Source organism: Orussus abietinus, unplaced genomic scaffold (genome assembly GCF_000612105.2).
Source record: "Orussus abietinus isolate OABI.00-Male unplaced genomic scaffold, Oabi_2.0 scaffold16, whole genome shotgun sequence".
NCBI lineage: Eukaryota > Metazoa > Arthropoda > Insecta > Hymenoptera > Orussidae > Orussus > Orussus abietinus.
The window spans coordinates 1,988,834-2,008,202 of record NW_019394714.1 but is presented as its reverse complement, the minus strand read 5'-3'; the positions used below and the strand labels follow the sequence as shown (position 1 = coordinate 2,008,202).

The window sequence follows — 19,369 nt, the reverse complement described above, 5'->3', positions numbered from 1 at the left end:
GCGTCACGAGTGTTCTTCCCTTACCATGAAAAGCGAGCAGTGTCGGTAAGCGTAGGTAAGCCACCACCGTCAACTGACGCATGGTATTTACCATCACGAGTACGTGAGCCACCAACGGCGACTGGTAGATGGTACCGCCGTCGCCAGTACGCGAGTCCCTCCCAGAAATTCGTTGCGCCGCTCTTGGGGACAAAAAACGGTGAAAGCTAACGTACGAAACCAGATGGCAGCACAGGATGCGATCGCACGATCCTGCCCGTGAGCAATCTCCCAACTCATCTCTGATAAACCTTGGTGTTGGGCTCGAAACTATATCAACATACAGCACGGATAAACTATCTTATAATTACTATTTTAGACGGTTGATAAAATGACAACTACTTCCTCCGCGACCTCTTCAGATAACAGATATTATAAGAATCCATTTAATGACTTCAACCAAGGGAACAGCAGAGACATACTTGATGGAAACCAGGTAGAGTTTGATTAAATCCAGAACGTTACTAAATTGATCTCAATGATGATTTCAATGATGCATTTACCACAGGTGCATAGGATTTTTAGGGACAGATTAAACAATAGCATAAAAGATTTGCTGCAACGGTTAGACAAGAATAAAAAGTATTGGGATGTCAACGATGAATATTCCATTTATACCGGAGTAGCAGGCATTGCATTTTTATTTTATCAACACGGAAAGCAATTTAACGATCATATATCTAATAAGGTAGGATTTGGTTTATTCCTTTTAACAAATTCACCAATGAATCTCCTGTGTCGTTACTGGAATAGTTGCTTACATAAAATAATTAAATATCTCAGAGAGCAGCAGAACTAATTGAAAGAAGCATAAAAGGATTCCATAGTAAGCATCGAGTGGCATTCTTAACTGGAACTGCTGGGCCAGTGGCCCTTGGGGCAGTCTTTAATCATACCCAAGCTAAACAGGAGGATGCAACGTCGATGATTAAAATGTTAGAATCATTACTTGGAAATGAACGATTATTTATTAGTCGTTAAGTTTGTATTTTTTTTTGTATTGTGTAAGATGCATTGCATTCTGCACCGATAACGATCACTGATGCAGGTTGAGGCACTTCTCCAAATATGTTTTGAACGATATGGATAAAGTTCCCAATGAGCTTCTGTATGGCAGAGCTGGATACCTCTTTGGTCTCTTATTTGTCAATTCTACCATATCACCACCTCCAATCGACGCCGAATTAATTAAGCAGGTTTGACTCTCAACGATGCTATGTTTCCGTATATTCAGAATTTCATATACAATTGACTATTATTAGGTTGCAGCAAAAATAATAAATTCTGGCAGAGTTTATTCGGAGAAGAACAAAAGTAAATCTATACTAATGTACGAATGGCACGACAAAGAGTACCTTGGTGGAGCACATGGATTATCTGGAATCCTCTATGTCCTGTTACAGGTATTCACCGTACAATGCGGCTTTTCAAATACCGTTTGCAGTTTTTCAAATCTTACCAGTAAATGATTACGGAACGATATCTCAAACTCGTAGCAAGAAAAGACACTTTTCAAAGCGTTAAACCAAACTGTTGCACCTTTTCTAGGCTAGAGAATATTTAAACCAAGACCAACTTAAGGTAGTGGAGTCGGCAATAGAGGACCTTGGGCAATTTAAATTTTCTTCGGGAAATTTTCCATCCTCCGTGGGAAATAAAGCGGACAAGTTGGTACACTGGTGTCATGGTGCGCCATCTTTTGCAATGCTCTTCTCCCTTGCCTCCGAGGTACACCGCTCACCTTGATGCTCACTTTGTCCTTCCTTTTTCCTGGGTAATCTTTAAAAGTCAAATACAGTAGAAAGTAACACCGTTATTTATTCCCTCACAGATTTTTAAGAGAGAAGACTTCTACGAAATTGCCGTCGAGTGCGGCGAGGTCGTGTGGTCGCGTGGATTGTTGAAAAAGGGATATGGCTTGTGTCATGGGGTAGCAGGAAATGGTTACACGTTCTTATACCTCTACAAACAAACGAAGGCAAGCCATCGAACTACCCACGGCATAATTTTACTTCGATCTCACCAAATGTTGACGTTTTTACATAGCATTACCTTTCCCTCCAGGATATCAAGTACTTGTACAGAGCGTGCAAGTTTGCCGAATGGTGCATGGATTACGGCACTCACCAGAGCCGAACGCCCGATCGACCTTTCTCGTTGTTCGAAGGTAATTAAATCGTACATTATGACAAAGTTGTGCGCGCACACACATTGAACTTCTCCCGCCGTCATTCAGGGTTGGCCGGCACGATATATTTCCTCATGGACTGTCAAAATCCCGCGGAGGCCAAGTTCCCTGGTTACACCGGGTAGAAACGGAAAATGTACAACGGACGGGATCGTACTTTGGAGACCAAGAGAATGCATTGAAGAAGTTTATTCGCTTATCCAGGACGACCGCTAACGTTGCATCTAAACCTGAATAATACAAAAGCTAACGAACTCCACGATGCATCGTTAGGTCAGGACCGACGAAATCGGCGTGGAAGAGAACACGGATAGTGTTTCGACGTCTCGACTAAAAATGGCACATGGACCGTGACATCGTTCGCCGACTCGTTGGCAACGTCCAGTCGAGGCTCCGTCGCGATTTGGTCCTAAAAATCCATGAAAATCTCCGAGTCGAGTTGCTCCCGCTTTGGCGACGATTAAGAAGAGAAAAGGAAAAATGTACAACACGAAATACAAAATATTTATGTGGATGCGTAACGTACGTACGGTCGCATCGACGAGACATTCGACCGCTCCAGCGCTCGTCTAGGCCTGACTAAGTTCCGCCGCGTAGTTATGTACAATCGTCCGGAACCGGCCCCGGAACCGGCCCCGGAACCGGCCCCGCTGCCGCCGAGCCGGCCCGGAGGCGAGCCGAGACGAGACGAGACGAGACGAGACGGAAACGTCCGAGAGAATAACTTGGCAGAGTGGCGGGGTCGGTCCTCCCTGGAGAGCCGGCCTGCTAGAGGAGCGTCGGGGCGCTCTAGTTCCTACGACTATTGGATTTGGGCTTGTTGGGCATGCGGAGAGCCTCGGCGTAGGACATCTCGAGTCGCCTGAGCTTGGCGACCTCCTCGGAGGCGGGCCCGGGCCTGTACTCGAAGGCGGCGCCAGGCGACTCGGGGGCGGCCTGCCGACGGTTCGGCCCCGGGGTCGACGTCTTCGTCCGATTGGGGTACACGTGGAGGGTGTTGCCGTTCCAGACCCCGGCGTCGGCGGCCAGCGGCCGGAACCGCCTGCGGCCGGGGCTGGGCTTGATGTGACCGACCTTGGGGTTGGTGGTGGGCACCACGTCGGGGGTGGTGGGCCGTTCGCCCTGGCCCGGCCCCGGCTTCTTGCAGGCGGCCTTCTTCGCCGAGGCCTTCTTGCGCACCTGCACGCTGACGGACAGGTACTCCAGAGGCTTCCTGGGGCCGTGGAGGGGCCTGGGCGTGGCTGCGTCCTCGGCCCTTGCCCTGTCGTCCCTCCGGCGCTCCGCCCGCTCGTGCACCCTAAAGAGAGGCTCCGAGACGACGGAGGACACGGCCGAGGAGACGACGCTGCGGTTGTCGTCGGTGGCCTCGCTGGGCGCGTCCTCCCCGGGGCCCGCGTCCGAGCCGACCCGGGCCGAGGCCGGCGGCACCTTGTCGCCCTCGGCCGCCTGCTTCAGTACGCTGAGCATCTCGCTGAAGGTCTGCCGGTACTCCGGCGTCTTGAGGAACCTGCTCTCGAAGGAGCTCGTATCGTCGTAGATGCTGAAGCGGCAGTCCTCGCCGTCGGCGATGGTGCAGAGGAACGAGCCGGGTCTGCCCTCGGTCTGCGTGGCCTTGTTGCTGGTCTCGTCGGCGAACCCCGAGGAGGTCTCCGAGGAGAAATCGGTCGGCGTGGCGGAGAACGGCTTTCTGGGGCCCGCCTGCCGTCTGGCGGCCCCGGCGAGGCGGTCCCTGGGCGGCGCCTCTGGCTGGAAGCCGTCGAACTCCCCCGACATCTCCAGCTCCTCCTGGAGCGACAGGCAACCCGCCGGGGCGGCCGCGCTCCTGGGCCGCCTCTGCACCTTGAGCAGGGCCTCGTACTTCTCGACCAGCACCCGGTAGGGGTTGTCCGCGACTTCCTCCTTGCCGGCGGCCGGCTCCTAAGCAGACAGGCCAACGTTTCCTTGGGTGTCCCGCCCCTCCGCCCGAGGGCGGTCGAGGGGATCCCCAGGGTGGGAACGACATTTTGCGTTTGCCCGTTGCGGGAACGGGAAAGCGTCTCGGGCGAAAAGGCGTCGCCGGTGAAGAGAGAGAGAGAGAGAGAGAGAGAGAGAGAGAGAGAGAGAGAGAGAGGCCAGACTTATAGGACCGCAGAGATCGACCCGGTGGAAAAGCAAAGGGGGCCGCGGGCCTGACGATTTGCCGCCACGCGCGCGGCCACCCCAATGAACGGAGACCGTCGTCTTTCTGGAGAATACAATTTATTCAGGATCGTATAAATCTGGCACTTACATCGCACACGGCACAGCAACTGTACGAAAAGTAACGCGATTGGATGCGCGCCATCGACATTCCGGCATGCAGGAGGACCGGAAGGGACGTCCCTTTCCTTGCGAAAGGCCGCCTTCCGGGGGGCTTGGTTGACGGGAGACCACCTCGAGACCTCGGTCTGCGAACCGAACCCCGCGGGGTCCAGTGCTTCAACCTTTGCCTCGAGGACGAAGGCAAGAGGAGGACGGATGGTTTTAGACCCGCGGAAAACCCCCTCCGGGTGAAGAGACCACCACGAACTTGTCCTAGGCGTCACGGCGTTAGAGATATTGCGTAGGAACGATTGACGCCCTGGTGCACTACGTTTATCGTATACGTTGAACATTTGTAACGTACGTCGATAGAAAACACGCGAGTGTTAGAAAAATGCCGATCGTTCTATATGTTAAATTATGTTGTACCACATGTTACAAATAAGTAAACGTTAAATTAAATTTACATTAAACAAACGATCATCGAAAGCCGCGGACAAGTTCATATCGGTTGTCCGTGGCAAAGGGCGTTCCTCGACGGAATTTCTGACAACGGGAAATTCCGAGGAGGCATTTGGACCTCGATCGGCCTGAAATTGTTAACGGACGATCTACTTAACTCGGTTATAAGTGGCTCTGATCGCTTATCGAGTACGGTTACCGTCCTTGGCATTTGATCGCCTTAATTAAGCTAATTCGCGTCAGCGCATCATCCTTTGGCAAGTTCGACCACACTACGAATCTAATATAGACCACCTCGCGAGGGGGTTAACTTCAAATCAGTCTTGCTCGTTAGTAGGGAAAATGAAGTAATTATCGTTAAGTAACCCCCTGGATATGTCCAAGTATACTACGCGCCGTGTAATAATCCCTATTTAAACGCTATAACCTATCGCGTACCGATAACGTAATACGTATGTGGGTAGCTTAAACCTCTAACGATTCGACGATTCCCCGTCGATTATCGATTTACTGTACCGCCGGGGCGCATGGAGTACGCACGGTAATTGCGATTTTCAAGGGGGACCTTATGTACAACTTGACTTTCCCCCTTTGAGGAGAAATTCGACTTACTGTCAAAAAAAAAAAAAGAATGCGTATCGACGTATCTTTGGTCCCCAACGACCCGAAGAGGTAGAAGGACGCTGCGGAAGGTTGGAGGTCTAAATCATGCCCGTGCAACGACAAAGCCAAGCCAACATGTGGGGGGGTTTAACGCTCCTGTGGCAGGAGGCACACCGAAGACGCGTCTTAATAAAAACCCAGTGGGGGGGAATGTTTCGGTCCGGGCCGATCGGGGGGAGGATTGCAAGAGGTGCTCGAAGAATTTGAGAAATCCAGGAGTGACGGTGACGACGACTCGACGTAAAAGACATCCGAGACAATCGGGAGCCGAGAGCTTCCGCGGAGGAAACGAGACGACCCGCGAAATTTGGCTCGATCGTCGAATCCCCGGGAGGCTCGATCGGTCGGCGAGATCGATATGCTCTTAATCGATCGCTCGAACTTGCGGGAAGGTGCGGGCCAAACGGGACCAACGAGTTACGTACCCTAAAGCACCCTCCTATAGTCTCTCAGAGAGAGCACTCGCTTTAGGACGAACAACGGTACCCGAAAAGGTTTGAGTAAGTCGGAGAATGCGCACTCGCTTTTCAAATAGTCCAGCATTTCCGAAAAAATATACAGGAGGGACGGCGCGTTCCATATATTAGTCACTATCTTCCAGATGAGCAAAGTGAATTGTCTACGCTCTTTTTTTGCGGTAACCGTTTCCTAGAGCAAACGAAAGGGTGTCATTACTGAGGGGAAAGAGAGAGAAGCTGCCTCGGGGAAACCCGACAAGCCGTGCCGGCGTCTCGGGAAAGGAATCCCGGGGACTACCTCGGCCGAGGAGCCGGCGCGGTACGGCTTGGTAAGTTCGGAGGTGTCACCGGCGACATTCGCGAAAGCGGGGACGATCCTCGACGCGAAGCCAAGGACCGAGCGTCTCGTGCAAAGCGCCGCCAAGACAGCGGGAGCGGAATCAATCGTTTACCTGCGATAAGGACTCCGCGTCGCAGGGGCCGAGGCTGGTGTACGACTCGGCCAAGCCGACGTCGTCGTCCTCCTCCTGGTCCAGCATTACGGAGAGCTCGTCGTGAGTCTTCGTGTCGATGCCTCGCAGACAACGGCCGCAGAGGTGTCCTTGTCTGAAACCGAAAGACGCGAATCCGGGCTCAGTTAGGGCGAGGCGTCGCGGCCCATTCCGACGCGTCTTCGTCTCCTCACCTCACTTCCTCCAGCGTGCTTATTTCCTCCTGCAGACTCTTCATGTCCTGCGCCTTGTGCCTCCAGACGTTGAGCTGCTCCTCCAGCAGGGCGTTCTCCTGCAGGAGGGTCGTCAGCTGTTCGCCGAGTTCGGCCACCCTCTTCTGCTCCCTCGCCCGCTGGCTCCGAGCTTCGTTCAGCTGCCTCAGCAGGTCGGTCGTCTCCTCGTCGTTGGCGCCGCTCTTGGACGATTCCCGGGCACTCGAGCTACCCGAGACGTCCGGGACGGGGGCCGGCGGGGTCGAGGCAGCGTTCTGAAAATGCGTCCGTTAGATTTGGAGGGGAGGGGGCATGACTCCAGAGGTCCGTCACCACGTGCCTGTTGCGTGCTGCCATCTCGCGAGGTCGACCCCTTCCGGACGGTAGCTCGCGAGTCCGCCCCGCTGGACGACTGACCGCCGCTCTGCCGATGAAGGAGGGCCTCGTATCGGTCGCGCGCCTCGTCCACCTTCTTGTGCAGCTCCTCGCACCTCGCCTCGAGGTTCTCGATCGTCGAGCACTGGCTGCAAAGGGAAAGCTCGCCGATTGGCCCGCCTTATCGACCGGCGGCTCCGCTGAACCGCGCCAAAGGTGGCACGACCCGGGTTCAAGGCCGCGCGCTATCGAGAGAGCACCCCGGCCTCCGGATTTATGCCCGCGCACTCGGAAAGTCGCTTTCCAGGGAAGGGACCCGGGAAAGAGATTTTCTCGAGTGGCGCGGAGGAAAGTAGGAGGCTTACCTTTTTATCAGCTTCTTGTCGCCGGCGTTCTCGACCACGAGTCGGTGGTTCGCGCGCTCCAAGTCCTGGATGCTAACCTCCAGCTGTTCGTAGATCTTCAGGCGAGAATCATTCACCTCCCTCAACGCCGTCGTCTGCTTCTTCATGTACTGGAAAAGAGAGACCCGACCAATTCGTCGTGCCAAACTGCCGTCGTTCGAGTATTTCCGACTTTGCCGCTCACCTCTATTTCTTGGGCCTGTTCGTCGATGGTGGACTGATGCAGCTTCAGGCTGTTCTCCAGTTCCTTGTTGCGCTCCAGCAATGTCTTGCCGAGTTCCGCCGCCAGCTGCAGGTCTGGAAGGAGAGAAAAGGCGAACGATTACGGCCGGGGAAAAGGACGGGGAAAGGAAGTCCGCGCCCTCGCCAAAGAGCAGCTTCGCTCTTGCCGCGGCGACAGCTGCCTCGACGGCAAGAATATTTTCGACCCCCTCGGGGATCGGAGAGTCCTGGTCGTTGCGGTTCGGCGCCGAAAACCCCCGGCCGCGACCCCGGCTCGCCAAGGGCAAGGGCCTCCCGCAGCCGGGCGGTTTCGAGGTAACGTCGGGACTCCTGCACCTGCCTCCGCACCGTTGCGCCTCGCCTCGAGTCGGAGACGCGTTCCAAATGGAAATCGATCGGAGTTTATTGCGAGTGCCAATGACACGTGCACGTCTCTCCGTTAACGGTATCCCGTACCAGAGCGCGCTCGCGACGCCTATTCCACCGTATCGATGCCCACCGCGCGTTGGGGTACCATCAGCGACGTCGGAAGATGCGAGGGAGGAAAGACCTTCCGACGATTCCCATCGAAGAACCTCAGCCCGACCCCTCGACGCGAGGTAGGAATGCCCGGCCACTCGTCCGACGGCGCGAGGCGCGAGGCGCGCATCCGCGGGGAGTCGTCTCCTCGGCGAGCGGCAATACCTTCCGATCCCTGCAGGCAGGCGAGCTCCATGGAGTAATCCCAATAGTCGAGGGAGGTGAGCTGAGCGGCCGGCTCCCACACCAGGTCGTACTTGTCGCCGTTCATCGTCGACGTCGATCCGTGGCAGAGGAGAGCGCGTCGCGCGCCCTTCGTAGACCCGGCGAGAAACGCGCGCGCACCCACACGACCGGTTCCCTCGGTGGCAGCCGGTGCTCTGCCCGATCGAGGCGAACGCAGGAAGCGCGTGCATCGCGCACGCAGTCGCCTTCCCCATCCCCTCCACTCGGCGGGCCGAGGGCCCCGGCCCCGGCGCGGGCTTTCCGTAAGGTACAAGAAAGGGGCGAGTCCTGACCAAGGTCCCGTCCCCCGGGATTGCGAATTTCGCGAATTTCGCGAATTTCGCGAATTTCGGATGTCCCTTTCGCGTCACCTTGGATAAGGAACTTTCGACGGGAGAGGTGAGCGTCCGTCGGAGGCAGGAGCGGGGGCACCTTCCGCTCCCATTGGCCGGCCGGTCGTCCGTCTCTCTCTTGCGTCCCACTTGGCGCGGAAGATCCTCCTTGTTTACGCAGCTGGAAAATTCGCGATCCGTGGCGGTCGACCGCAACTTTGGGGACCAAACTCGTCCGGCTCGAGCGAACGCCCTTAACGGCGGACAAACGATCCTGGAGCATCGAGTCGGCTTTCCCCGCGCGCGGCCGCGTCCGCAGGGGATTCGCCCTCGATTCCGCTCTGGCGTTCCGTCCGCCTGAGAACCTGGACGTAAGTAAAAGCAATTAGGCCGAGCGCGAACGCGCCGCGCCCGGAGGTAAAATTACCCATTCCCACGGGACCGAGCGGCAAAGCCGACGGCAGAAACCGCGCGGCGAAGCCGAAAGGGATCGACTCTCGTCGAGATAGTCAAATGACACGCCGAGCGCCTTCGACGGATAACCCGATAGCTTATCCGCCGGCCAACGAACGATCCGATAAGAGTTTGATTTTATAACGACATTTTGGACTCGTCGTATTTACGGTCAAGGAGAACCTCGTCGTTCCCGTCCGATCTGGCCCAAAACATGCTGGACAGACCCTCCGAAGCTTCTTTCCGCGGATCCGGCCAGTCCGCGTGGGAACTGCGGGGTTCGCCTCGAATTGCCCTGCTCCGCGGCACGGCGAGGTCCGCTTCGAGGACGTCGCGACCCAACGGGAGAAATATCCGGGGTAAACGTACCGCGTTGCTTTAACGTCTCGACCGATCTACCGAGCCGAGATCCATTTCTTCCGCGCGCAGGAGGAATTCCTCCTTCCCTCGCGAGTCGAGGGCCGACCTGGCGAAACGCCGCGGGAAAGCGTAATACCCGGGCGTAATAATCGAGCGCAATAAGTTACACCGCCGTGGGCTGCGGTACCATCTCCCGCAATTTCTCTTGCCCCTCTCTCTCGGAGAAACGGTCACGGAGGGTCAAGTCCGGAAGAAGCGATGGATCGAAGTTGCCGGACGGAGCCGGGCAACGGAACGGGCAATTATCCGATTCCCGGGAGAGGCGGGAGTGCGCGCGCACCTTTGGTCTCCGAAGGGAAGCGTAATCCCCGTAAGACATCCCCGGACATGCCCGGACATGCCCGGACATGCCGGCCCGGCAGGGAGCAATCGAGTCATCGAGTCCCGTTCGGGGGTTTACGAGGTGGCCGGTGCTCCTCCCGCCTCCGGGCCGAGGGGGCTCCGCGTTGCTTCAACCGGCCCCGGGGGTCGTAAGCTATTGCGAGGGTTCTGTACGGGTCGACCTTAATCCGAGGACGGATTTTCCTCCAATTGTTATGGGCAAGCGATAATTAACGGGACTGCCAGATGTTCCGGACGAGGAAGCGTTTTCGGGGAAAGGCGGAAAAGTGCCCTCGGAGAAGCGTCCCGGTCGCTCCGAGTGGCAACGAGTGGCAACGAGTCTCGAGAATTATTGCTCGGAGGGTAATTCATTTCTTTGCCTTTTATTGCCGTGGACGAGTTAACGGGAAGGGAAAGAAATATCCGGGGAGCGATTGGCTCCGAAAGTAAGGGCGAAATTAAGGGCTAAATTAAGGGGCAACCGTCGTTATCCCACCCGAGGATTGCAGTCGGTTACGACAAGGCCAAGCTCGTTTAAATGCAACTTTCGGACGATTGGAACTAACCAACGATAAAATGGCGGCCGATGGATGCACCGTTAACGAGGGCTGGGATTAATTCATCAACGTGCATAGGAGGCTTCATTCGGACACGGTAAATCTAGAGCTGGCAGATGTATCATCGGCACATTTGTTCGTTAAGAGACGCGCCATCGACTGGAAAGTGCGGCACGATCGAACTGGATCGCGATCATCGATCTCATTTTCTCGGGCCGCACATATTCGTTTTCTCCAATCGATCCCCGATAGGAGGATACCGGTATCCCTGAGAAATTTCTCTTCGCTATTTTGCCACATTATCGGTCCCGCTTTGCCGATTAACCAACTTGTTTCTCTTTCTTTTTCTCCCGGAGTATCTCCGGTTACTCTTGGAACGTCCGAATCTCGTTGCCCCCTAATTACACTTAATTACCGCCTGACGAAACTTATACTCCGGCCCGCCCCGGATGATTCTCCCCTCGGAACGACAAATCCGCCACGATGACGCGGGCTGCCCGGATCGATCGAAGATTCGTTAAAACGGCGTTCCGACCGCGAGTCGGCAAAAGTTGCCTCCCGTTATCGGGGCGTTTCCACGCGATCGTTTGAAAATTCCGTATAGGCCGGGTAAGATGGTGCGTGACATACGCACTCCCGGCGGGCACGATCGCAATGCGAGCAGCGGGACGTTCCATTTCGGGTCACGACGCGCTCTCCAGCGCGCTCTCCAACTCTGGACGGGCGTATCAGCGGAGAACGCGACGGCGCTTATCGGGAACTCCTTGTACCGTTACCGCGGCTTCCAAGGCTTTTCCAATCGTCCCCGGTTCCCGCGTTCCCGCGTTCCCGCGTTCCAGCGTTCCAGCGGCCGAGCGGCGCCAAGTGCACACCCGCGTCGAGTCGACGGATTCCGGATTCGATTACGCGAAACCCGCCGGCGAGGGACGATTTCAGGTCCCGGTAGTTCCTCGACGGGACTCCTGATCACGAGTTCCGACACCGGTCGCCCGAGAAATTCTCCCGCGGGTTACGGGGTCGAGGAACGTCATTTTTCTCCTCTCGTCGTCGGGACGAGAAGGCCAACCTCGAGCGGAAGAGAGAAAAGTGGCTTCCCGACTTTCCGAGTCGACGCGTTCCCACCGCGCGGCTCGTATTTCCCGGCGATCGTGACTCGGGATCGGGACTCGGGATCAACAATCGCGGGCCGCGATAATAATTAACGATTGCCCTCCCGCTTCCCTCGACCCGAGAACTGGACTTCCGATTTATCGCGTAGGCACGATCGTCGTCCGTCAGGGTTTAGGCGTGACCGGCCCGCTTCGATCGTAAATCGCGGAAACGCGTCTGTACAATTTCACCATAAAGCGTGAAGAGAGGTATTCTCGGCAAAAAATACGGAACTTAACCGCGAAACGTCTCGCCTCGACTTCTCCCGTCAACGTGCAACAATTAGAGGATGGATAATAACCCGGCTCACTTCCAGAAACCGCAGTCTCGATCGGGAGAAAATCTGCCGCCGCGCTTGCGGTTCGCCGAGGAGACGCGCGACCATCGATAATCGCGACTTCCTTTTGCCTCGGAACCGAGGAAGAAAAATCGCCCGGGGAAAGAGGGGAGAGGGGCCGACCCGACGAACCCCCGACCCTCGGACTCGGTTTCTCCTCGACTTGCCCCTTTCGAGGGAGCCCTACTCCTCTTCCTCGGAATTAATTTCGCGAGTAATCGCGCCGCGAATCGATTCCCAGGGAAAGGGGGAAATCGCCGGTGGATCCGATCCTCGACTCCGTTTCCGGAGTCCTCTTCGAGGACGCTCATGGGAGCTAAACGACCAAGATACGTCCAATTTTGTTGCGACCAGGCGAGGACCTCGACACTCTCGAACTCTCGTCCGAGATCCGCGTCCACGCGCAACGGAGATACGGAAACTCCTTGGGACGGGGGGCGTGTATCTTTCGCGGTTGGAGGGTCAAGGCCGCGTTCGACGGAGCCACGGATCAAGGAACAAAGGAATCCCGGCTCGATAAGGAGCTCCTCGTCTCCCGGACGTGGCCTGTCCGAAATTCGAGCCCCCGATAAGCGCCTCGATTTTCGGACTTTGTCCCGTCGGGGAGCGTCTATCTCCGATCGCGAGGAGAGACTCGCCGAGGACGACGCTCGCGCAACCACTTGGTAAAGAGTCCGTCGAGAAGTTCGATCGTTGTCGGAAAGAAAAATTCTCTCGACTCCGAGACGGCGCGCCGCGTCCGCCTTGACGTTTGCGCGGATATCGACCGCCGCGTCGTGCCACGTTGAGTCATCGTCGCGCGTCAGGGGAGCATCCAAACGTGTTTCGTTTCACAAGAGATGAAATTTCTCGCTCGAGTCGACCGGTTCGGGGCGAGCTTAGCTTCACCTCGGCGGGGACTCCTCTCCGTGATGTCGAGGTTGCCGGCTTAGGAGCGAGGCCCGCGGAGACGCACGGTTCCGTTAACGAGCCGCTCCGGCGGAAGAAAAGCTCGATTTTCCTGCGCGTTCCAAGATGGCGTCCCTCGGCCTCGCGCCGACGCAAAAGCGGCAAGGGAGGGGCAGGAGAGTCCTCCCGCGGGAGAGGCGGCGCGCTACCGGACGGAGAGTGAAATTTACCCTGAAGCATGTTGTGGTCGGCCTCTTCGTCGGCGCGGCACCTGACGGCGCCGATGGCGGCGGAGGGGGACAGCAGGCTCATGTCGAGGCCTCGAGGGGGAGATCGATCCAAGATGGCGGCGCGTCGAGTGCGCGCGCCCGCGCGCGTCGGCCCTTCACCTCATCGGCGCGCTCGCTGCGATACCGGCTGATACCGGCCGGTTACTTTCGCCCGCTCCCTCGGCCGCCTGCGGAATACGTGTTGCGGAAAGCCGAGTCGGAGGCCGGCTCCGGTCGCCGGCCGACGGGAACCGAGAATTTCGTCTTCCGCGAAATTCCCAGGACCCCGCCGCGGCCCGCGTTACCTCGTCCGAGCGCGGAGAGTCGCCAGGCGTCGCTCGCGTCCCCGGGCCGAGGAGACGACCCGCGTCGCTCGCGTCGCTCGCGTCGCTCGCGTCGCTCGCGTCGCTCGCGTCGCGGGTGCCGGAGGAGACGAACGCGAACGGGAGCTGCCCGACGCGACGACGGGCCACCGACTGAGCCTACCGAGGAGGAGGACCGGCCGACGGCGATCGATGGACTCGCGGCTGCGCCGTGCCGGCCGCGGGTCGCCCCTCGAAGCGCCCCCCCAGCGAAGCCGAGGTCGAGGTCGACGGGAACCCGACCTTTGCTTCGATCCGCGACTCCCCGGGCCCAATGTATAGCGCTCTCGCGGATGCACGCCGAGCCCGAGTGGTTGCGCGTACGCGTCGTTTCCCGCTTTCCAAAATTGTTACGGCGGCGAAGAGGGTCCCACCTGTAATAAGTCACGCCGTAACGACCACGCGATATGTAGGCCGAGATCTCGAAAGCGATGGACGATATCGTCCCGGGGAGCGCGGCGGAGGAAATTTCCTTTTGAGGAGGCTTTCGACGATACGGAAGATTCAGTTCCCACGGATCCGGAATCGACGAAAGCGAGGCAGGCATATTGTTAAATAACAATCGAGAGGCCAAGAGGTCGGTTCCAATGGGCGTGCCGCGTGCACGATGCCGCGTGCACGATGCGGCGGGCACGATATCGCGTAACGAATGACGTTACGTAAAGAAGCAGCGGGGATATTCTCGATTCGTAACCGGAAGAACTCCGCCATAATTGGCGACGATTATTCGGTATCGGCCGTTGAGCAAAATCGACGCGTCCGGGTCGTCGAAGACTCCTCGTCCCTAGATTTCTCCCGCGACGAACGACTCTTTCGGACAGCGGAAGAAAAAGAGGATAGGCGTTGCCACCCGAACGCGAGCATTTTGGCGAGGCGAAGGAAGAGGGAGAGGGTGCGTCGACTCGAGAAAGTCGGTAAGACCCAATCGGCGGAGTGGCTAAAGGAAGCGGCCGGGCGAGCGATCGGAGGATCTTCGAGGGGGTCCGAGAAGTGGGTTAATAAGCCGGGTCTCTCGCGATTTACGTACGCTATACGTACGCTATACGTACGCCGTGGCCAAAACGTGGACCGCCGGAACCGAACCGAGAGGATTCGCCTTTCTCCGGCAGCCGGGGGAGGAAGCGGACCCGATCCCTACGGGGAGACGGGTGCGCTTCCCGAGAGTCACCTACGGACGACCAAGTTACCCTCGTCGACCCATGTCGACCGGGCTGAAATCCCGAATTCCCGTTATCGGTAAACGGCGAGAGGCCTGCCGCACCTGCACGCGAGTCCGCGATCGAGACGTAAACCGGAGTAAAAGTGTATCGCGAGCCCGATACGTACGCACGGAGAGGAATGTAACCGCATTTTCATTCATCGACTCTCGACGCCTCGCCTTGGCGTGTCCGCGGGCGGAACGTTGCAACGATGATCGGACGTTTCGCAACATTCCGCGGAACGCGCAACGTGCAGGTTTCGCCCGAGAGCGGATTCGAAACGAACGAACGATCGCGTCGACTTTTCGGCCGACTCGGTCGAACCTAACGAGTGAGTCTCACTGGAGGTCGTTACGAACGGAGGGTCGTTAAGGCGAAAATGGTCGGTAATTAGGTAAAACCGTTCGCCTCCGCTCAACGACGAGGTAGTCAAAATCGGAACGCCCTCGATTTTCCGGCCTCGAGGTCCCTCGGTAAATTCGGTAAACGGAAAAGACGACTTACCCCGGAAAACGTTGTCTCACTCACCGGTTTTCGGCCAACACTCGGGACATTCCTGGCCGAGCATGGACCACTCTTGCATCAGATCCTTGAAGCTCGCCATCCTCTCCTCTCCGGCGCCTCCGCCTAAACCGCCTAAACCGCCCAAACCGCCCGACCAAAAGGACAACGTCGCATGGCTTACGTCCCGCCGATTTTAGGGCGCGTCTAACGAGCGCGTACCCGAGAAAGCGAGGGACACCGAACGACTCTGCCGATGATCGACCGGCACGTAAACACGAAGCCTGCTGAAAAACAACACGCAACAGTAAACACGGGACGCCCGACGACCGCTTCCTCCCCCCCATATCGCGGAGATCGCGTACGGAATACCGAGAGGCGGTTTACCGGCGAAGGCCCGGCATGACGCAACCGCGAAAAACGGACCCGGCAAAGTTCAAGGGAAGACTCGGGAGCACATGGCAGTCGCGAATTAACTCCGGCACCCCTCCTCCGTTCACGGGTCTCTTCGTGTCGATCGCTCTGTCATTGTTTATTTTTCGAACCGGGGAATGGGTACCCGCGAAAACCACTTACCCTACGTTCCCCTACAGACGAACGCGCGAACGGTACGCCTCGATCGGGATGTGCACGGTGGGTTGGAATCCGACTCCTTTATCGGACGAGCCTGCCGACGAAACCTTCGAGAAAAATTGCAATTTACCAAATATTCCTCGAGGACGGGATTCGAAAATGTTCATTTTTCTACTTACCGTTTACAGGGTACAAGATGGCGGCACGACAGTTCTCGAACGGTCGATGTTTGATAAATCGTAGCGGACGATAAGTCCTTGAGCCAGAAAAGCGTTCCGTGATCCGGACATTTACGTACCTGCATTCGATACAGCTCGGTGTACTAAAATACTACGAGAAATTAACTAAATAACGGTAAACTCACTTGGTAAGAATCAGTTTCCCGCGAATCCGCAACTAACGCCAGCACTGGCTCGCTCTGCCATCTAGCGGCGAAACTCTCAAACGGGTGCAAGCTTCACCCCCGAGATGTCGCGACTTCCATCGGTTTTCGCTTTTAAATTTGTCGAGCCGCTTAAGAGGTTAGGAATTGGAAACAAGTATTATTAAAACTGTAAATATACCGAAACAATTGGTATCATCTAAATCTAGGGAGCCTTTCAGATCACACCGAAAGACATGGTAAAGTACTTTAGTAATTGCGGTTCATACGTGTCACATTTTCAAGTAATTATTTCTAGAACGGTATGACGTTTGCACAATGATTTATGCAAAATAATGTTTTCTTTTTCAGTTGTTCTATTCTTTTTTTAAATCATTAATCGGGAAAGATGTGGTCGTCGAACTAAAAAATGACCTTAGGTAAGCCTGTCGACTGTCATCGTAACGAAACAAAAATACCATGTGCCAAGTGACGAGCATAATTTTACTCTTGTACATTTTATGGCAGAAATGTACTATTAGGCGATAGGTGAATTTACTGCTTTGATTATACTACTATTAATCGATGATGTTTTTCTTACAGTATTTGCGGTACCCTACACTCGGTCGATCAGTACTTAAATATCAAACTTACGGACATCAGCGTGACCGATCCTGATAAATACCCTCACATGGTTTGATAATAAAACTCTGATAATTTAAAAAAGTAAATTCATATCTGGAATTACAAATTTGAAGATAACATTTTTAAATATGATTTTGCAGTTGTCGGTCAAAAACTGCTTCATACGTGGATCCGTGGTACGGTACGTTCAATTACCTGGAGATGAAGTGGATACCCAATTATTACAAGATGCTGCCCGAAAAGAAGCTGCTGTACAAACACGATAACGACTGTATATCATGGATGTCACAATTTATTTGTAACCATTTTTTAATCTAAGTCGCATCGAGTACCAAGCAAGAAATGATACTATAAGTTCATAAGCTGTTTATGGTAACATGTATATTGCTAAGCTTACAGAGATATTCACTTGGCAATGATAATTCTTATTTCCTAGTGACATTGTTTACAAATTCCACATTGCATAGGTTATTACATTATCATTTGTTTCACACTCTCCTGTCGTGTTTGGTACTTGCTCATCTAACATGAGTTATCACATATACAGAATATTCCCACTAAAAGACAATTGATTAATCTTATATTTAATCAAATATATTTGCAAGCATTGACGTTAATGACTATCTCAGAAAGTTAAAGCACAAACAGTAGAAAATATTCTTGCGATACCGTCCTGCTCTTAGGTCTAGTTCCGTTACTCAGTTAACCAAAGTTTACCTGGTTTACACCAGGTTTAAACCTACCGTGAACCAATGACAGGGTGACCAACTGGATTTTTTCGAGTCGCGGCTTCTCTCCTCTCCGATATAAGTCACTGAACATAAGGTAAACATATGAATCCACGGGTCGACATTGGTGTGTCACAGTGTGTCATTCCTGCGGATACTTGAAGTATATGCACACATACTCGATTCGTCGTTCCAACTCTGGGACGAAGGACGAAGCGCCATCTCTCATCGAAACACCGGCGTCTTCCGATAGCTATAAAGCTCTCATCTTCTCTCCGCCATACCAAAGTATTTAAGATGTTCAGTCCTTCGGTCCAAGTGCGAACGCCAGAGGGCAGCAGCTATACTCCTTTCTGAAGTTGCGGATTAAAAAATTGCAGGAATCTGTATATTCTAAGAAAGGAAACGTAAAAAGTTCTTATTTGCCACTCGCTTGAAATTCCGTTTTTTTTTTAAGCAGATATATGACACACCCCATTTTGCAAATGTCGTAAAAAGCCGACCGTGACAATTGCATAGCGTTCTGTAGCCCATCTGTTATTTTTATAAAAGAAAAAAAAATGTAAATTTCTACCAAAACAGGTTTCAATGTTTCGTACCGTTTCGTTGCCCTTTAGTCATTGTTTTTCGTGAAATTGTTAGAAAATTCCTCCAGAGAAGATGAAACGTATCGTCAAAGAACGTATTACTGGTGAAAAGTTACCACAAGACTTATGCCCGGTTCCCCAACTCGAGTTAACCGAAGATTAACTGGTTTACCCCTGTTTCAACCTGTTGTAAATCAGCTAAACTTCAGTTAACTCAAACTGTGAAATGGGACCTAAGAGACGTTGTTTGAAAACTTATAAAATGCGCGAGTTTATTGGTCCAAGATGTCTACTATTACGACGAGTGCATTGTATTCTTTCCTTTTTTATTTCGGCATTTATTCGATTTTCCATCGGCTCGCAAATCAGCTCCAAACGCAGTTTTGCCGGATCCCGTCTCCTCGTCGGTCGAAGGGCGCGCTAGTCGACGGCGCGGCCTTGAGGAGACGCGCGAGGCCGATCTCTCTCGATCCTTCGATTTGGCGCACGGCCGTTCCCATCCGAGCGGCTCGCTCGGGCGTCCCTGGAAAAAATGCGGCCGGCAGGGAATCGGGTCCCGATGCTCCGGCACGCCGGCACGCCGGCACGCCGGCACGCCGTCCGACCGGCCGCGCCGCCAGTCGGCCAGACGGATCGTTTCGTCCGAGCCGAAACCGGTTCTCCTCTCTTCGGCTTCTCGGGTTTCTCCTTTTTCTTTTCGGCCTCTCTCCCGAGCCCCCTCCCGAGCCCCCTCCCGCGGGATTGGCTAAAACACCGTGCCTTTTATGATTAATTGTCTGCGATTCCTGTCGCGGGTTGGATGCGCCGACCCGGCCGACGAGGGACGCTCTCTTTTCTTCCGATTTTTACGGCCGCGGTCCGCGCGTCCTGCCCCCGTGCCCGGGGGTGAGGCTTTTTGGAAAAGGGAAACGACCGATCTCTCCTGTCCCTTTCGGCAGACCGAAACGGCAGGATCCTCGGGTCGAGTTTCCGCCCCGGCCGTCCCGGCCGGATTCGGCCGGCCTCGGCCGGACTCGGCCGGACTCGCGACACCCCACTTTCGCGTTTCCAAGGAGGGCGTTTTTTTCCCGCGAGACCAGGAGAGCGTCCCCCTGCGCTTCCCTGCGTGCAGCCCAGTCCTTCACCTGTTGCCGCGGCGGCGTCTCGGCT

General features: G+C 55.0%; 3 protein-coding genes across 10 annotated transcripts; 2 read left to right on the top strand and 1 right to left on the bottom strand.

Annotated features, from left to right (window-relative positions):
• Nucleotides 1-296: 296 nt before the first annotated feature.
• Nucleotides 297-2,752, top strand: LOC105696927 (lanC-like protein 2). Its single transcript, XM_012419780.1, has 9 exons — nucleotides 297-475; nucleotides 548-727; nucleotides 823-974; nucleotides 1,088-1,235; nucleotides 1,302-1,442; nucleotides 1,588-1,767; nucleotides 1,871-2,017; nucleotides 2,104-2,206; nucleotides 2,276-2,752. The coding sequence occupies exons 1-9, from the start codon at nucleotides 371-373 to the stop codon at nucleotides 2,350-2,352; spliced, it is 1,233 nt and encodes a 410-aa protein (XP_012275203.1). The 5' UTR covers nucleotides 297-370; the 3' UTR covers nucleotides 2,353-2,752.
• Nucleotides 2,402-17,720, bottom strand: LOC105696926 (cerebellar degeneration-related protein 2-like). Of its 8 annotated transcripts, XM_012419777.1 has the most exons (11): nucleotides 17,649-17,720; nucleotides 16,264-16,412; nucleotides 16,079-16,197; nucleotides 15,903-16,006; nucleotides 15,354-15,613; nucleotides 7,757-7,869; nucleotides 7,534-7,682; nucleotides 7,134-7,317; nucleotides 6,776-7,068; nucleotides 6,543-6,696; nucleotides 2,402-4,144 (listed from the first exon to the last, which is right to left on the bottom strand). In XM_012419777.1, the coding sequence occupies exons 5-11, from the start codon at nucleotides 15,427-15,429 to the stop codon at nucleotides 3,017-3,019; spliced, it is 2,097 nt and encodes a 698-aa protein (XP_012275200.1). In that variant the 5' UTR covers nucleotides 15,430-15,613; nucleotides 15,903-16,006; nucleotides 16,079-16,197; nucleotides 16,264-16,412; nucleotides 17,649-17,720; the 3' UTR covers nucleotides 2,402-3,016. The 8 variants fall into 8 exon arrangements, 7 of the variants coding, with proteins under 7 accessions (XP_012275200.1, XP_012275202.1, XP_012275199.1 ...); XR_001103764.2 differs by lacking the exons at nucleotides 15,354-15,613; nucleotides 15,903-16,006; nucleotides 16,079-16,197; nucleotides 16,264-16,412; nucleotides 17,649-17,720 and adding exons at nucleotides 8,910-9,235; nucleotides 13,226-13,307 and having other exon boundaries at nucleotides 2,402-2,636; nucleotides 2,758-4,144; XM_012419779.2 differs by lacking the exons at nucleotides 15,354-15,613; nucleotides 17,649-17,720 and having other exon boundaries at nucleotides 16,264-16,344.
• Nucleotides 16,382-17,516, top strand: LOC105696928 (U6 snRNA-associated Sm-like protein LSm2). Its single transcript, XM_012419781.1, has 4 exons — nucleotides 16,382-16,520; nucleotides 16,633-16,700; nucleotides 16,864-16,954; nucleotides 17,046-17,516. The coding sequence occupies exons 1-4, from the start codon at nucleotides 16,518-16,520 to the stop codon at nucleotides 17,169-17,171; spliced, it is 288 nt and encodes a 95-aa protein (XP_012275204.1). The 5' UTR covers nucleotides 16,382-16,517; the 3' UTR covers nucleotides 17,172-17,516.
• Nucleotides 17,721-19,369: the final 1,649 nt, after the last annotated feature.

What these genes read in the sequence shown, in the direction of transcription:
- LOC105696927 (XM_012419780.1), top strand. Translation starts at nt 371, where the DNA reads ATGACAACTACTTCCTCCGCGACCTCTTCAGATAACAGATATTATAAG. An exon ending in GCAACGTCGATGATTAAAAT is followed by an intron (nt 975 to 1,087) that starts GTTAGAATCATT and finishes TCACTGATGCAG; the next exon opens with GTTGAGGCACTTCTCCAAAT. An exon ending in ACGCCGAATTAATTAAGCAG is followed by an intron (nt 1,236 to 1,301) that starts GTTTGACTCTCA and finishes GACTATTATTAG; the next exon opens with GTTGCAGCAAAAATAATAAA.
- LOC105696926 (XM_012419773.2), bottom strand. Translation starts at nt 9,153, where the DNA reads ATGCTCCAGGATCGTTTGTCCGCCGTTAAGGGCGTTCGCTCGAGCCGG. An exon ending in GAGATGGCAGCACGCAACAG is followed by an intron (nt 7,069 to 7,133) that starts GCACGTGGTGAC and finishes ACGCATTTTCAG; the next exon opens with AACGCTGCCTCGACCCCGCC. An exon ending in AGCACGCTGGAGGAAGTGAG is followed by an intron (nt 6,697 to 6,775) that starts GTGAGGAGACGA and finishes TTTCGGTTTCAG; the next exon opens with ACAAGGACACCTCTGCGGCC.
- LOC105696928 (XM_012419781.1), top strand. An exon ending in GAACTAAAAAATGACCTTAG is followed by an intron (nt 16,701 to 16,863) that starts GTAAGCCTGTCG and finishes TTTTTCTTACAG; the next exon opens with TATTTGCGGTACCCTACACT. An exon ending in CTGATAAATACCCTCACATG is followed by an intron (nt 16,955 to 17,045) that starts GTTTGATAATAA and finishes ATGATTTTGCAG; the next exon opens with TTGTCGGTCAAAAACTGCTT.